Source organism: Pieris napi, chromosome 4, assembly GCF_905475465.1.
Source record: "Pieris napi chromosome 4, ilPieNapi1.2, whole genome shotgun sequence".
NCBI classification, from domain to species: Eukaryota; Metazoa; Arthropoda; class Insecta; order Lepidoptera; family Pieridae; genus Pieris; species Pieris napi.
Genome location: NC_062237.1, coordinates 4328661 through 4347063, shown reverse-complemented (window position 1 = coordinate 4347063; position 18403 = coordinate 4328661). Strand labels below are relative to the sequence as shown.

At 35.6% G+C, this 18403-nt stretch overlaps 1 protein-coding gene across 2 annotated transcripts in view; it reads left to right on the top strand.

Moving 5' to 3' along the window:
- Nucleotides 1-13577, top strand: part of LOC125048593 (zinc finger homeobox protein 3) — a 114171-nt gene extending 100594 nt beyond the window's left edge. Inside the window, exon 5 of one of the 2 annotated variants that reach the window (XM_047647339.1) lies at nucleotides 10672-13577. In XM_047647339.1, the coding sequence (XP_047503295.1) occupies nucleotides 10672-11291 (620 nt within the window). In that variant the 3' untranslated portion in view covers nucleotides 11292-13577. The remainder of the gene's footprint in view (nucleotides 1-10671) is intronic. The other variant, XM_047647340.1, reaches the window with a different exon arrangement.
- Nucleotides 13578-18403: the final 4826 nt, after the last annotated feature.

The following is an 18403-nucleotide window of genomic DNA, read 5'->3' as shown; positions in this document are numbered from 1 at the left end:
TTAATTGTTAGTTGTATAACAGGTAACAGGGCGTGAAATTTCAACAAAAAATAACACTTGTTCGATAGTTTATCACGTCTTTAATGAACGAATGTTATCATTCAATTAATCGTTCACACTTCGTTGCATATATTGTTGTATATTCATTTTATAAGCAAATTTGTAATAAACAAAATTACTTTTTTTATATTAAAACTACAACACAGCATTTTTAATACATTTTCTACAGTTTATACTGTTACAATCTATTGTATAACATATTACGGTGAACATAAATTTACAAAAAATTATACTTTCAAAAAAAGAAAAGAAAAAAAGTTGCGTACAAAGTTTAGTTTTTAATTAGTAATTACACTATTAAAAAATATTATTTTTTTTAATTAATCAGCCCATTATCGAAAATATTAAACTGAATTGAATTTCTAGTTATACTAAATTTATCACGAGTTAAATTTATCAAGTGTTTTATCACGTGAAACTGATGATGAAATACTTTGAATGTGTCATTGTTTACTGCACTTAAAATTAAAAAATCCATTTGCCGAGCATAAATTGATAAAGTTAAAATTTTGTTTATATAAAATCAATTGAGCCAATTCGCTTTGGTGAAAAATAATATAAAATCAAGGCTATTGAATATTGTTATAATTACAGCGTTGAGATTAAATAGCGTGTGTTATTGAGTAAAATGTAAACATGTAAAGAAAATCGCAGAGAAAATTATTTACACATTTTCTGAAATACTTTTGAGACTACAAAGAAAGAAGATTATTTTAAGGTTTTTCTTGTCTGTTATAGAGGTGATTGGGATCTTAATGATTTGTATGCATAGTTTTATTCAAATATTTGATTTCTTTTCAAAGTCAAAGTCAAATCATTTATTTCAATTACACCACCTAAAATGACACTTTTGAACGTCAAAAAAAATACAAAGAAGATTCTAGTTGCCCCTTCCAAAAGGTAGTTTTGCGTGGAGAAGAATGGGCAAGAAATTGTTACATTTGTGTCACTTTAAAATTTGTTCCTACAATTTTTCTGGAAAATATAAGTAAAAAGTTGCTTTGTATTTATTTAAATATACAATTTTATAAACACAGTCTTAAGCTATGTAAAATTAATAAATAACGAATTGTCGTTTAAAAATATAGACCAAAATCAGTTCTTCGGAGAGGACTAGTGGTTACGTGGACACAGTAAGGTCAACAGATTCATTAATCCTACTCAGAATATTTGGTAGACAATTACAAATGGGTGCTGCATTCAAATGTACAAAGGACAAAAAAACAAGAAAATACAGTCTTACAAAAAATTCGTGAAATATACGTCAAGCACAAGCGCGTGCAGTAAAAACATGAATAAACAATATTTAAAATCGCGTCTTTAAAAAAATATTCAGTAGGATGGTCTCATTAATACTAATGTAATTGTAAAGCTATAATTTGACCCGTTTCAAACAACAAATTAGTGGATTATAAATGTATGAGCCCCGCCCTCAACGTCGATAACATTTTTTCATTTGTCTTTCCGTTTTGTTTCACTTTTACTTTTACGAATTATGATTTATATAATTATGGAACGACCCTTTCTTTACCTAATTATAAGTTTGGGATATTTTCCAATGAAGCAATAGAATTCGTACAAATTATTTTATGACTATGACTTGAGGTTGTTCGTGGAGTATTTTACTTACATGTTAAAAACGATTTCTACAATATTTATCAAAATTAATAAGTTTAGTTTTAATTCCAAAATTCTTATTTAAATTAATAGTACCACTCCGTTTATTATTTCAATCGTAACAATTTTAAAACCTTTGCATTCCTAAACAAATACCTTACCTTCATGGACAAATCATGCCGCTTCAATTTCAATATCGCGATTCCTTAATTACGAAATACTGACCTGCCACAACTTCCCATGAATTGAGCCCTCCGCTCATTAATCGTCGCGCCCTAACGAAGCAACAGTTAACCAGTTAACCCTACCAACACGCAAATTAACCCTTCTTCGAAACTGTTTACTCGTTTATTGAATTAGAACAACATTGTTTAGGGTTGGAGGGATGATATCTTGTTTGCAAGAAGATTCCGACGTTAATTAATAGCTTAACCCTTTCGCTGCTCTGTGATTTGACGCTTAATTGTTATGAAGATTTAGGGTTAATGGGTGGAGTTAATAACGTGCTGAGGTTTATAATCTTTAGAGTAATATTTCACTTGTTCATTTTGTTTGAGAAAACTTTTATATATATATATATATATATAATAGGAAACAAGCCTGCGGGACGCCGAAAAAGGGCAGTCATCGCAGCCCATTGTCACCCATTTTTAGTGGGTGCGTTGCCGGCCTTTGAGGGAGGAGTACACTCGAATTTTGAATAGTTGGAGGTCGTATCTCTCAGGGAAGACCCCCACCGGGAGTCGATTCCACAGTTCGCTAGTTCGCAAAGGAAAATGCCTTATGAAACGGACTTTAAGACTTCCAGCCATCAAGGTGATGTTGATGAAATTTTGAGACTCGTACGGTATTGAAACGAGGCTGTAGCAATCAACCCAAACAATTCTTCAGAACACTCACCTACTACGATAAAAATGTCTATGCGCAGAATAACGATATTAGCGTATTTGATATTCACTTATGTAGCGTTAAAAGCTCTAATTGCACGTATATAAACGGCGAAGAGAAACAATACAAACTGTATAGGAAAGTTTAATTAAAACATCAGGTTCAAATTGTCACAATAAAGCAGCACCCCAATCGACCTAAGTTCAAGAGAAATTTTCAAAACAAAAGTTGAAAACCAAAAGTTTCCAACAGGAAAATCGGAGTCAAGTTAAATGAGCAGCCCCCTAACTCCGTTAATTGCTTAATCGCCAACGTAGACAAGCTTAATTGGCCACTGACCGACCACTTAAATCCCGACAATCCCCGGCAATTTCCGACAACATCCGACAACTCTAAGCGTCTGTAATTACAAGGCGAAATGTTTAATTACGCCTCGACGCTTGGACGAAAATTAATTAGAAATTCAAAGTCCGACTTCGACTTTTTCTTTGGGGGACACTGGGAATGTTTGGAGCTTTTTGTTGGTTGACTGAAGGACATAATCTGCGGTTAGAGGTGGAATTTTTGTAGCTTGTAGGGGTAATAAAAGCTGCAATCTTTACACTAGTAAGTAAAACACAAAACATGTGATTGCTGATTTCATAATTTTAGGAAGATAGATACGGAAAGGAGGTAAAAGCACATGGTTTATCATTATTTGGTTTATATTATTAAAAGAGCAGTGTTGGCACAGTGGCTTCAGCGTGCGACTCTCATCCCTGAGGTCGAAGGTTCGATCCCCGGCTGTGCACCAATGGACCTCCTATGTGCGCATTTAAAATTCGCTCGAACGGTGAAGGAAAACATCGTGACGAAACCGACATGTCTTAGACCCAAAAAGTCGGCGGTGTGTGTCAGGCACAGGTTGATCACCTTCTTGCCAATAGGCATCTATTTTTTTTCTAATCTAATAAGATTGAAAAAAAAGCCACTGATTTTTTTATCATTATTATGCTAGTTTTAGAAGTTGCTAGAAAAGTAACAGCTGTAGTGGACGGCTTAAATATTTATAGAACTTATAGAATCAAACTCAGAATGGTACAACGTTATATATACTTTAAATACCTAATCGTTTTGCATAAGATCTGATCATAGTTAAATTTCCTAAGTATTATTCGGGAAACCTCTTAACTGATTTGATTTCTGTAAAGGGCAACAGACAAAGTCAAATCTTAAAAAATGCAAGCGAATACTACACAAAGACTCTTCAGCTCACAGCTTCCGTTGGACATAATATACTTAAGAGTAATGAAATTGACTCAGGCGCACTTAATTTAATATCAATCAGGGTAAATTACACTGCGGATGGGAGAGAATAAAATTAAAAGAAAAACCGATGCTAACAAGTCTCGGTTACAAATTAAACAGGCTGGGTGTCAGCCAACGAGCTTGCTGACTTAAGGAGATGAGAAAAATCTAATTACACCAGGACATTCCGCACCCGCTCTTTAATTGAGAACTTCTAAAGTCACTCTCCCTGCTATCCGCTTCCTCACCTCCTGTTTGCATTTCTCCCTAATCGCGCTCCAGCGTCGATTACATTTTTTTAATTTCGTTCGGGCTTTTAATTTTCTTCGCGCTCGCCTTTTCTTTTGTGTCGCATTTTTTCTTTCCGGTGGATATTTCACACCGCCATTATACCGGTCGTAATGAGATTTTCTTTCATTATGTTTAATCTCCCGATTAATTCAAATGTTAATCTCCTCTTTTCACGAACGTTTTTACGGCTTAAATATCGTTGTCGTTGTAATTGTTCACGGACTTCGGATACGACGTTTGAAAATAATTAAAAAACGTGACTGACTGGTGTTTTCAGGTGATCGGTCCGGCAGATTAGATCGTCAATAATTTAATTCGCAACAAATTCAAAACGCCGGACCCCAGATAGGTGCGTCGAAACGTGTTCCGCACGCCAATGGCGAGTCTAGGAGTCGGCAAATTGAAAACACCTCCGGCGAGGCTGTAAACACGTCACGTGATTTAGGTTTTAATCAAGTAGGGACGCGCCGCCCGCCGTAATTGTGACAAATCCTCTGTTTGTCCGAAAGAACTTTTAACTCGGCAGCGAAACGGTCCCGTAACGGCTCTTCGCACGTGCTCAAACGAGGGACTGTTTTTTGTCGACACATGTGCCCTCTGCCGAAGGTGGCTTGATTAATTTTTAATATTTTTTCTTCCAGTTCACGTACGCAATTTTCACTTGCCCGTTTAGACAGCCTATTTCGTTACGAGCTTCCTGTATACATTGACTTTCAATTTGGGGTTTTGTGTACAGTTTGTGTCAGTATTTATCTGCTTAACGCTAATATGCGACAACTAGTTAAATTGTTAAGTCGCCCGCGCTACACCTACATAACTCATTAGGGAATTAGTAAGACTCGCAATTGTCTCCGTAATAAAGGCAAAGATGATGAATAATTGCAGATACGTAATCGGTTACATCACTGCCATCGTCAACTGCATTCATCCTCATTTGTAAGTTCGAACGAACGTTGCTAGCGATTTATTGTTCCTAATCTTTCCTAATGAATTTCCTGTGACAATTTGTCTATGAAAGATAAATATTATTAGCGTTTGTAATTTTTGCGAGTTTTTTCTTAATGTTACCTCTTGTGGGTCTACAGTTCATAAGCAATCCGGTACAATTATCGCATGGCGCATATCCCGATTAGACGACGCGACGGCAATTAGGTCGGCGGACATACGCGTTAACCTGCAATGAGGATACGCCTAAACACTGCTCATTGTACCGAAACGACTCTATTAGCATTCCTACTAATAAAGGCTTAATCACATTAGGTATATAAGACCTGCACAATCTGTACCTTTGAATGAGATCCTTCAACGCTATATGTAAAAATGAATGTTAAGAAATTCCTTGATACATACAAAAAATATGTTCAAGCTAACCATACAACTTATATAATATATAATATTCCAGGCTTTACAGTAAAACATTTAACATGAGATAAATATTATTATCTCCATATAAACTTTAAAAAATGATCGTGAATATTAAAAAACGTACACTTAAAGTTTTTGCTAACGTACACGATGCACTTAGTGGAAAACCCTTAAAAGTTAATGTAAAAAGTTTGGCATCAGCGGTCAGGTCCCCCATTCACAAATGAGATCGGCACTCTTTGTGCACCTCAGCCCCTCGAAGTTCAAAGCGCAGGGCAATGTCCAAATTATAAATTCGCATTAGAACGGACGCGCACGGTTCGTTTACTATTTCATTTTGGTTCAATATCGCCTCTACTTTGTTCCACACACACCCTTACACCCCCCGTCCCCCCGCGCCTTAAGACGCCGGGAAATATCTGCGTTTTAAGCTATATTTCTTTCATCCCTCATTTTTGCAGTTCGTAGCAATCTGAAATCCAACACGTCCCCCGCAGGGTGAACCCCCGAGGTGGCACCCCCTCGTATTCTTGTACCCGGATAAAAAAAGCGATATCTATTTATAAAATGTACGCGCGGGTAACGTGTGTGGACGAGATTAGCGCGCGTGTGTGCGTATTCGCTCATTTGCAAACGTCTCCTGAGAGCTCCTCTGTCGGTTATCCCGCTCTTATTGCCTCTTTCTTTCCTTGATTGCCGACTCTGTGGAAAGTTTTAAGATCTCCAACGGATGGAAATTGATTTTGTCGTAGAGCGAAAAACTTTCGCATATTGTCGTTGAGAATGTAAATAGGCCGTCAAATCTTGTATTTATGGTAAGTGATCTACGAATATGATTACTCCATATTGTAACTGCGTACTAAATATGTTTACTGAAAGTCTAATTAATAGAGCTTGTTTATTCTAAAGCCTCAAATTGCGCTATTATAATTTAGAATGCGTCGTTTATGTCTTATAAACAAACATTCTGAGTACAAAGTAACATACAAAAAGGGAATTTTATGTGAGCATTCTCAGTTCTTTACGAGAGGTATATTTGTGTAAATAAACTGCGCTCGTAGCTGTAGCCGTCTCTCGGCGCTCACGTATGAACGTAATTATAAAAATTGAAGGCAACGCGCTCCTTGGGATCTCTCCCTCGCTCCCGCGGCGTCGTGCATTTTTTCGTACATATTAAACTTCCCCCCACACCCGGCCACCCCACCCCGCGACTCCTCTTTTTAATCGATTTTCCCAACACAAGGGGTGAGTCCTCTGGGGTGAATGTAATTTTTTATGCGTTTTTTTCCATCGAAGGAGACCGTCGCCCGAGGTGCCATTACGCCACGGCTTGTTGAGAATATTTTAATTATAAGGCATTAGCGCGTTTTATGATAGCACTCCCGCTCAAGTTTATAAATGATCGAGAGCTAAAGTAATTAAATATTTGAATGCGGTGAGATTTCCGCAGGGAGTTCTAAGGAAGTTGAGATAATGGACGTTTGAGGCCACTCGGGCGGCGTGATGGATATAAAATTCGATGAAATTATTGGTTAATGGCCGTTAAAATTGCTACGGGGAAGGAATAACGATTATGCATTTTCTTTACGCCACATTGCTCCCGATATACTTAGTAAAGAAGCCTACTTGAAGGCACATGTTACAATTGATTTGAAGATATTCAATTGTTTCATTTCTAACACTACGGTAGTATTTGCTTACTTTATGTACTAGATAGTATACTAGTCTTGGACACGGAACAATCAAGAGGAATACGTAATTCTTTTTGAGAATTTTACAACTACTTCCCAACTCACTGGTATTACGTTTCTATTCAAGAAAAACAACTGATTATTTACAAAAAAAATCCATGAAATAATAATTAATATGCGATTTTATTTATTCACACTTCGTTGCATTAAACAAACACAAATAACACAATACATACAAACTATAAGGGATGCAACGGGTGGCCTATCGGCAACAAGCGATCTCTTCCAGGCAACCCTAGTAAGAGAAAATCTAAAAAAAATATGATGAGTAAAGTGCAAGAAGTGAATAACAAAATGCTATAAAAAAATTATAGAACCTTAATCTAATGTAATAAAAAAAAAAACAAACTAACTTTAATAACTTTGAGAAGTTGCAATAATTTATTACCCACACAATGTAAAGAACGCAAACTAAAAAAACAAAGCCGAAACATTTTATATGCAAATAAGATTATAATGCGGTGAGGGAAAGGATTAGGTGCTTACACGCGTACTGGGTTACTGATGACTAACACCTGACACCAAGGGTTTCCTACCAGTACTCATTCATGCTTGAACGTTTTATAGAACCTTACCCAACCTATCTTAAACTTATTATGGCGTAGGCGACGTAAGCTAATACTATTGACGCTAACGTCATATTTGTTCTATTTTTAAATTTGTATTCGGCCAGTTACATTGATGTTATTAAAACTTTTTTCAGCCTAATTTATATTGTTTATGTCTAATAGCGTACGTAATATACGATCTCCTTCAACTAATCATTCAAGGCATAGTGGTTGCTCAAGCACATCTTGCTTTTAGAATATCCAGCAATTCAAAGGTCAAAGCAACCAGTTCTTGATCATAAGCGAGTAATCAAAAATTAAAGTAGCAATGATGTACCACTAAAATATTTTTTTTTATATAACCAATAACGTATTTCGCACAGAGTTAAGTAGAGTTGTAAAGTATGACACTATATTTGTTTTACGTTTCCTTATGAGTATTAAACCATTGATCTGCTTATTATTTTACCTAATTTGCAGTCCGTCTTTCAAGCCACTGTAAAGCATTCAAACATTTAATACTACATAATATTAAACAAGTAATTGGTAACATATCGTACCATCAAATTGCCTAATACGGCTGACGTGTATCTCGATGCAAACTGTCCCAAAGCGAATCCATGTTTGCTTGAGATCTACTTTAATTACCATCAATCACTCTGATGGGAGTATCTACAGTCTGTACCGAATACGGGAGTCGTGTAATTGGTCACTTTACTGCTTTCCGCGATACGCCAATGTCAAAGTTTAATTTGTTCTTATTTTAAATATTGAATTTGTTCTTATTTTAAATATTGAATTTGTTCTTATTTTAAATATTTAATTTGTTCTTATTTTAAATATTTAATTTGTTTTTATTTTAAATATAACATCATCTCTTCAGATTCTTACTTCAGATACTTCCGTTTCCAAAGTTCCCACTTTAAATATAATTAACAATACATATTAAACATTTAAATAGTTTCACTACACCTGTCAACCTCAAACGACTAGGTACTGACACTTTTATAATGACTTTTTAGTATAATCTTAAAATGTTAAAAAAAAATAAAAACGTAACCCTATAATTCTCCGCAAAGAATAAATACTGTCCTCAACTCCAATAATAGCAACGTTAATGAGATGTAAATGAGCGAAGAAGTAGCCGGCTCGGTTCGCGTTATAATAACGCGTAACGACCTACAAGTCCGGATTAAGAAGCCCTTTGACTTAAACCTACTTGCTCGTCCGATGAAATGACCAACTGGACTGTGCCCTAATCGTCGGAATTAGACTTTAACAATATATAAATAAAGTTTAAATTGCCTTGACGTAATTGGGACTTTAAATGCGATGGTACGCGGTGTTAGCAGCACAATAGTGTGGATATTTTGAAACTAATTGGCAGAAAGGGTTGCGAATTAACGTCATGGCCGCGTGTGGAAGCGGCTTTGTGTCACGGTTAATAAAGTCAATATTACTTTCAGTTGTAAATCTAGTGATTTTCTTTATTTATTATTAAATTTTATGTACTAACTGCCACGATAAATCATGGTTATAAGAACTCACCTACTTCTGTTTCGCCTTCGAAAAATCAGCAAAGAATTACTAGAGGAAACAACAAATTATGTGATTGCTAATAACTTCCCTTAAATGCGAGTTTATTGCTCAAAATTGTATTACTAGCTAGACGTCAGAAATAATATTAGAAAACCTTATTGACAAATTTTTATTCATTTGTTACTATTTAATTTAATTTTTCACTATTTAATTTGTTATTCAGTGACGTAATGATATAGAACTGAAATATCCATTGTTTGAAGAATATTAGCTTCTGGCTTCATTATACGGTCCAATCAAGTCGATTGTTAACTGAATCAAGCTTCGGTCCGTTTCGCACGATATTATTCAAATAGATATCCTTGCGTGCAATTGAAATAGCTTAGCTTAGGAATATCAAAGAACGGCGCCAGAATAGTCGATTATTGAAAATGTCTGTGCGATTACATTGCTACATGGAGATGGATTGGTTGTGCCAAAAACACCTTTTGTATGGCAATCAAGATTTATAATAATTTACCAAAAGTATTGAAAGATCTTCCTTAACAATGAAATTTACTTCTAGAAAAAATTAAGAAATTTGAGAGAAACATTATAATTAATATAAATTTGTTAACGTAAAAATATATTTTAATAACGTGATAAAATAATATACGAATTGACTATAATGATATGACACATATTATATGTAATATATAGCTTCTATGTAAAAAAAACCTTTTAAGACAAATTGTCACGCCATGTGTGGCAGAATATGCGAACTTTAGATTGTACCACCTTAATATTTTTGTACTATATTCTTGCAAATAAATTATTATTATTATTAGTTTTCAATACGATATAGATACATTTGTTAATTGTCTTTATTTTTTATTGAAGAACTGTTAAATAGTATTTGTTCCTTGTCGTTTAAATTGCCCATGTCTATAATCGGTCATTGTACTGAACGCTTAAACGCGACATCAAGTATGTATTATGCATTCTTGAATATAAACTGCATAAAACTGAGTTCGAATCAATTATTGAGGCGGGTAGACCTCGTTAGAAACGCATCACGAATCTACAATCGTCTTGAGTAAAGTACCTGGTGCTAAGGAACAATGGAACACCCAAATTAGGCCTATATAGGGGCAGAAGGCTCAGATTGATGGCTTTGCGTTTTTATACGATACATATCAATGCTTGAGATGACAGTTACGCATTTGAATTTCGGAGTTTCATAAATAGAAGTTAAGATTGGAACAAGATACCAAATTTTAAATCAAATTCTCTTTTTTTCTCATATATCATTATCAAGTATCTCATTGTATTTTTTATTGTTACAGGTACAAGTCCGAACACCGTGCAACCTCAACCTCAACCGCAGCCGCAAGGCCTAATCGTGGAGACAGGAAACGGAGCAAGTGTTCTTCAGCTTCCCGCAACAACTCTTGAACAAATTCGGCACATCGCGGCTGACCCGGGAGCGTCCACTTTGCGCTTGCCTCCGCCCGCCACCGAGATACCAGTGGGTGCTAGAGAACTGGACTACGATCTCTGTTATGTATGCAAGCACTGCAAAGTAGCCTTCCCATCTGGTGCTCCCCTTCAAGTACACCAAGCCCGTTCATGCTACGCAGGCAGAGAGTCAGCTCGAGGCGTCATCCGCGTCGTGCAACCCTCTCTGGAGTGTAGAACTTGCCCTGGGGAACGCTTCCGCAATGCCATGGACTTCCGACGACACGCTGAGACAGCGGCCCACATACGAAACTCCATGTCCCCTCTCCAGCCACCTGCATCCGAGCCGCTGACCCACGAAATGGAGGACGTAGTAAACCAGATCACATTGCTGGCTGCACGGGCCGCCCAGGATTCTACCCCGAAAGACTCCAACGTCAATTTCTGCGCGCCCGGCCCACGTTTCCCGCAAGCAGGCGAGATGCCTCTAGCCAGCGCAGGTCACTAAGCCTGTTCCGAATGAAATGTATAGTTACTAACTAGAGCCCCTCGCTCATGTCGTTGTCCGACAACGCAACAGTTCACTATTAGGTCTTAAAGCTTCTTTTCGTTGACGGTAGCCGCGATAAACGGCACTTTCCTAGTTATAATATTTAAAGCTTGTAGTCGTGTAAGAGTAGGTTAATGAGAGTCCCACGCCGCCGCCGCGTACTGGGAGGCGGCGGCGGCGGCCCGCTCGCCGAGCCGTGCGCCGCACTTCATATCATACGTTAGACAGGTTTTAATATATACGTTTATCGTTGCGGCGACGAGCCGCGTCCGAGCGGGCGCGTCACTAAACTTTACCATCGTCTCCCAGGAAAGCAAGTTCCTATCTTTATGGCATATAATATTATCGATATTGATAATTACGATTTAATTATTTGTTTAAAGCTATGTAATACATACATATAATCGTTCTAATTTTAGGCATAGATATGTTCTCGTAAGAAGTTCCTGATGCATCGTAAATGTATGAAGATATATATACGTATATATGATTTTTTTAACGTGAGGCGAAGTTAGTACATAATATGTTAGGCAGTAGAGCGGTTGTCCTCTCGCGCGGGGGAATCTCGCATGAACTTAAATCCGCAGCCTTTACAGGCTGCAGGCGATGCGTGTCGCAGGCGTAAATAGCGAAGTGTGGAGGTGCGATGCCTCGAGAGCCGCCCGTGGAGACGCGACGGAACCGCGTAGGCTTATCGGTAACGGTTAATTATTATAATGATTATTAACGTAGCAAACTTTTCCAAAACGAACGAACTCGAAACTCGGGCTGTGCGCCAGCGCTCAGCCTACCTCGCAAACAAGTGAGTTTATTTTGGAACTAAGTGTGATTCTTGAATTTTTATTGATATGGTAATGATTATTAGTAGTGGCATAAGTGATCGAAGGAATGGGGATACATGCGTCCGTGTGTCCTTGTATCGTCATCACCTTGCTGTGTGCGTGGAGTCCCTTATATTTTCAATGGCACAGAACGTTATTAAAAATATTTTACATATTTACATTTTATCTAGCGGAGTCTAATACAATATTTTATCTATGAGCGGATCCTACTACAACATTGAGTTTGATTTTGAAGTGCAATGTTTTATTCCACCGGTAGCCGGCGGTCCTTGTTATGTCTTTTGTGCAATGGGGCGCGCTGCGTCTCCCTCTGATCGCCTTACACCTCCCCGGGGGCATCTGGGGTTACATTAAGCTTTCACAAATTTCATTTCGTACTATATCGAAGAACTCCATCGGAGACGGAACGAGACAAGATACTATAGATAGTGTCACGAATCACCATCACGTGTGAAGGGAGACGCATTGCGCGCACGCAACATTGCCGACGCGAAGGCGCGCGTTTATACAACATTATTATTTTGTTTGACGGTGTTGAGATTAGTGTTTAATAAGGTAATATTGAAGTTTGTTGAAGCGTTTCGTTTGCAAGCTCCATCGTAACGTTGTCGCCGTTTAAAAGTTTTTAATTAAATTATTTTGATCGTTTTACAGTGGAGGGTACGCAGTAAGTTCGGTTAGCGTAGCGTAGGTGGATATGTCGGTAAAACGATGTTGTGTCTCCGCGGACGACAGCCCGCGGAATGAATCATGGTTCCTATGTATATTTCAATATAAGCGCATCTAGTTTGGTTATTATTTCCGAACAAATTTTAATATTTAAGATTAATTCGGGTGAGTCTGTTGCATCCGCTACTAGGCGCCGCGGCCGGCACGGTCATGTTATTGTTTTATTCTTAGCATATTTTGTTCCCCAATATTGTCTGATATTCAGCACTTTTATATTATTTTGTTACACCACAACTATTTATGTGCGTAGAATTTCATTAGATATGTAATGGTTACTAATACAAAATAAGTTTTACGATCGTAATGAAGGTAGCGTGTCTATCATAGTTCCTATACTGTATTGTAATACTAAATTATTTTAAAAATTCTTTAATAGAAAAATATACCGTTCCTACTATTATAAACTGTAACGAAAATTTTAATGTGAACTATTGTAATGTGTTAACGCGCAATGCATGATGTTTTAATGTTACTCGTCTGAATTTTAATTCGTTTGTCATCAAAGTCACTTGTCTATGTTTGTGTTTAGATGATTTTTATGTGATTTGTTCGAATTTCCTTTGTTATAACATATGTAGCGGCGTTCTACGCGCTACGACCCGTAGCAAACAACAGATAACGATACATTGTCAAGTGTAAATGGTAAAAATAAACTCAAAGTTAGTTTATCAGATACTGGAGTTTTATTTTAAATCAACCTGGTACCTCACTCGTGGCATGTCATGTCTTAAAGTAAGTATTCGGTCATATAGATGATACCTAAGCATAAGCTGGGACTGTTTTTGCTGGCTGTTGCCAGAAAACTAAATAAGATGAATATGAGTATAATATGGGATGTTAATTTGAAATATTTTACTAAAATAAAAACTCAACTGCTATATGCGCAGAGTAGCCATTTCTTTCGTATCACTGATAATTTTTCACAAGCAAGAAATTGATTAGCGATTTACAGAAGTTAATTGCTTCGCTGTGATAGCACCCAGCCTCAGATTCTGGCCCAACCAAAACTTAATTGCAAAATGTGGGAATTTAAATAGTTTAAATGCAATTAAGAGAACTTTCTATCGAGATTTTTTACGATATAAAATATAGTGAAAGCCATATATTTTAAAGATACAGCGATATTTCGTCGCTCTACTGCGAAGTTGGCTTCTGGTAGAGAGTACTGGTGACCTCAGAGCTGGTGCTTTCCTTGCTCAACAAAAAGTATCGCAATGCAGGAAATGCTGCCAACATTAACGGTACTCAAGCACAGGACACCGCCAAACCTTTTAAATTGATTTGTGTTTTAAGTTTTTATTTTGGTTATACATGGAATTATTAGTTTCCGTTCCTTATGTGATAAAAAGTAAATAATGTTTCTAAAGTGTATTTTTTTATTAACTGCGACTAAAGCGTGTATTACAAGTTTAATCTATATCATATCATCTCTGACATAAGTTTGCAAGGGCAATAAAGAAGAGAAGATGAATAAGAAATAACTAAATATTTTTTTTACGAGTAAATTGGTAACAAAAACAAATAAAATTCACAAAAGAGAGTACTACTTTACATGAATTATAATATAGCCTATACATTAATTATGGCTGATAAGCAATATTATGTTGACTTAATTTTATATAATATTAGTGAATAGCTTAAACTAAGGTAATGTTCATTAACAGTCTTAGTGTTCTAGAATGTTTTAACACTATGTTCGTGTGTCTGAGATACCGTACTTTTTCACTACACTACACTACACTAGTTTTATTAATTCAAAAGGTTTAATTATCTTAAGTGAATGCTACATTTAGTCCTAGTTTTATGTAACAAACATAAGCTACATGAATTAAAAAGAAGAAATTTGTTAGTTTATTATTCATTTTCTCACGCTAACCCACAACGTTTAGATATAATATTCATTATAAGAACTTTTGCCAATCTTTAATTGAAAAGATAGTATTACAATTTATAAAGCAAAAGACAAACCAGAAAAAGATATTAAAATTTATAGTTCTTATAATTAAATGTGTTTGCTTGTAATGAAATTGAAAACACCCAAACCATTTCTTAACAAAAAAGGTGGAAATCTGTAAAAGATTTACGTAAATTTTTCAATTATTAATTTAATTTGGATAAATTATAATAGCAGTTACCAATTTATTTATGTAAATTAATAAATACGTTATAAAAATAATCTGTTTTGCTAAACACTAACTTATAATAAAACAAAAATAAATCAGTAGATCTATAGCATTTTTAGGACTGTGTCTTTTTATATCTGTTTCATGAACATTTGTCAATCTACTAGGCTAGTAGGTGATCAGCCTCCTGCGCCTGACACACGCCGTCGACATTTTGTGTCTAAGGCAAGCCGGTTTCCTCACGATGTTTTCCTTCACCGTTTGAGCGAATTTTAAATGCGCACATAGAAAGAAAGTCCAGTGGTACACAGCCGGGATCGAACCTACGACCTCAGGATTGAGAGTCACACGCTGAAGCCATTAGACCAAGACTGCTCAACTTATATTACAATATTTTATACATTTATTTTAAAACTTTTTATATTTACTCACATATAATGATACAGCATGAGGATCTGTCCGGTTCACTATTTAATAATATTTAATTTTAATACATCTAATTAGTAAATACATCGAAACAAATACTAGTGTACCAACCCAGCGTTATAACAAAACCAAAAAGAAGAAAGTGAAATGAAACCTAGCGATTGGCCGCCTCAAAAAATGCATTAACAAATTTTATAAAACCACATTTCAAACACTGTACCATATTAGGTCCTCGTTTTATATAAAGACTGTTACATATCACAAATAGCTAAATAATGTTTGAAAGGTTACCAAAAGGCAATACAATATTCAATAGTTATTTGTTGCTAAATGTTTGTTAGAAATTTAAAGTGTTTTTATACCACATTTGGGCAGACGCATGAATCTGATGGTGCTCGACACAAATTACGTAAGTACAATTTTAAGCTTTATAGAATACTGACTGTTAATAAAACGAAAAACATTGTCACGAGCGCTTTTAGGCGCGCTAAAGTTAGAACAAGAACATTCTTTTTCGATATTTTAGTGGGAACGAAAGATCGTTCTTAGCGTTTACACCAAAATATCAGCGAGCAAGAATAAGAACCGAGAAGATTCTAGCACGATAGCAATTTAGATCATCCGAACGAAAGCTCTCTGCTCATTTGTGTCAACTCTGTGGTTGGTAATGCTTCTTTATGGCTGACTCTGACAGCAATGTTATAATTGCAAGTGCTGCATTTATTATTCTATCTCAATAACTCAAAAAGAAAAGAAGGAAGAGACGTCGGAGGGTGACAAATATAACGCAGCGAAGGATTATAATGTTCAAACGTCGGATTCCACAGACATCTGGAAGTTCGATAGGCTTCTATCATAAATAAGCATTTTTCTTATGACCAATCCATAGATTAATCGATGATCTCGAACACAAGATCACTTTGAACATACCAATCTGGGGAGCGAGCACGTCCACGCAAGAACCTTAAAGCAGCTGTTTGCACGCATTAGTACCGTTTACACCAAGCGAACGAGCATTCTTAGAATATTCCATAGAATCTTTGTTGAACGCAGCAAAAACAATGCTCTACGTCTATTTATTTGAAAGAGTGGAGATAGAATGAGCATTCGCTATAAGTTTATTATATAGTCGATATGTTTCTAGTACTAAACTGTTGCACAATTACATGTGTTCTTTTTTTGCACATTATCTCTGTTATCTTCTTAAATAATGTGCACTTGATTGTAATATATCTGTTTTTACTGAATAAACTGCTTTAATCCTACTACAGAAACGTATTTCTTTAAACTCAAATCTACTGATTAGTGGCTTAAAATCTTGTTTCAAGTATTAATTGTTCAATTATTCAAAAATTACTCAACCCATTTTAAAAACATATCATCATAAACACAAGTAGCTTACATTACATAATATATATTGTTAGAATATATATAGGAATCTTTTATCGCTGCTTTACACTCTTAAAAAATTCAACTCGAAAAAAGGTCGCAATGCCATATCTTTCAATTGATTGTAGCTACGTTGACCAAACCAAACAAAAGACAATTTGTACAAAATAATCAATGTTTTTTACGCGTTTTTTATTGTAGGCAAATAAATGAATAAATTCAAAAATTAAAGTTAACTAAAGTTAATTAAATATAACTTAATATATAGTTTATAGACACTATCCATAGCTTATCTGTTGTAAAAATTATAGATGCTATAACAAATAAATAAAGAAATTAGTATTTTAAGCAAGTAAGTGATCAGCCCACTGTGTCTGACACTCGCTGTCGACTTTTTGGGCCTATCATGAGTGTTACCTCCTCTAGCCAAAATCACAGCTTGAATCCTTCTTAGCATGCTTTCCACGATGTTTTTCTAACATTTTGAGAAATACGTGCCCACTCTTCAGCAATTGAGCATAGTCAAGAACAAGCAATTAGGAATTCCGTTACGTACCTGTGACCTGTGTGCATTTAATGTTACACACAACTTATTGACCGTGTGACATTAAAGAATTCTTAAAAATTTTCAGATTCACTTCACGCGTTTTAATTTACACGAATATAAGTATACGGACTACGTCAGACACACATTCCCTTGGGTGCCCGTTTTCATGCAAACGAGGGTATATATGTACGCTTAAACGGTACATAGTAAACAGATCATTAAGCCATTTAACGAACGTCAAAGAGAGAGCTTATAGAGAGTGTTAAATTCAGTTCAAAAGATCTCTAATGAAGCAATGTTTGAATAAAAAACAACCCTATTTTCGATTCGAAGCTGTCACACGGGCGGATGTAAAGGGGATTTGTAAGATATTGATTATATTGAAATGGGGGGTGGCCACCCCTCGAGGTGGCTTAAGATATATCGGGCGCATTATTTTACATATATGAGACATAGTTGCAGTGAATATTCCGAGTGTGGACAAGAGGAATGATTCCGGAAATACGCAGTATAGGTTTAATTCGGTGCATTCTTAGTGTCTGTTGCTTAAAGCGGAACATTGTTTATATTAATTATGATATTATTTTCTAATAGTATTATTTTCTAACAGTATTAATATGTGTATTTGGAATCAATTGCACTTAAAAATTAATTGTACATTATTATATATTTGCAGTCAATAAAAAAACAAGTATTTTTTTATTATAATAATATCCAACACAAATATCAATATTTACAATATTCTTAACTTACATAGTAATAATGATAATAAAAAGATTTAATATTTAAGCTGGCGCCTGGTAGTAGGACCGATGACCCCAGAACTGGTGCTTTCCTCGCTCAGCGAATACCACCAAACTTTTTAAAATTTGTCTAAATTTTGTATTTATAAATTTTTAATTATATCAGTTTTGCAGTAAATTAATTATTTTTATTTATACTACTCTTCTTGACGGCCATCAAATTCAGTGATTCTTTTTAACGTAGTCAATATTTTAATAAAACCAATTCAAG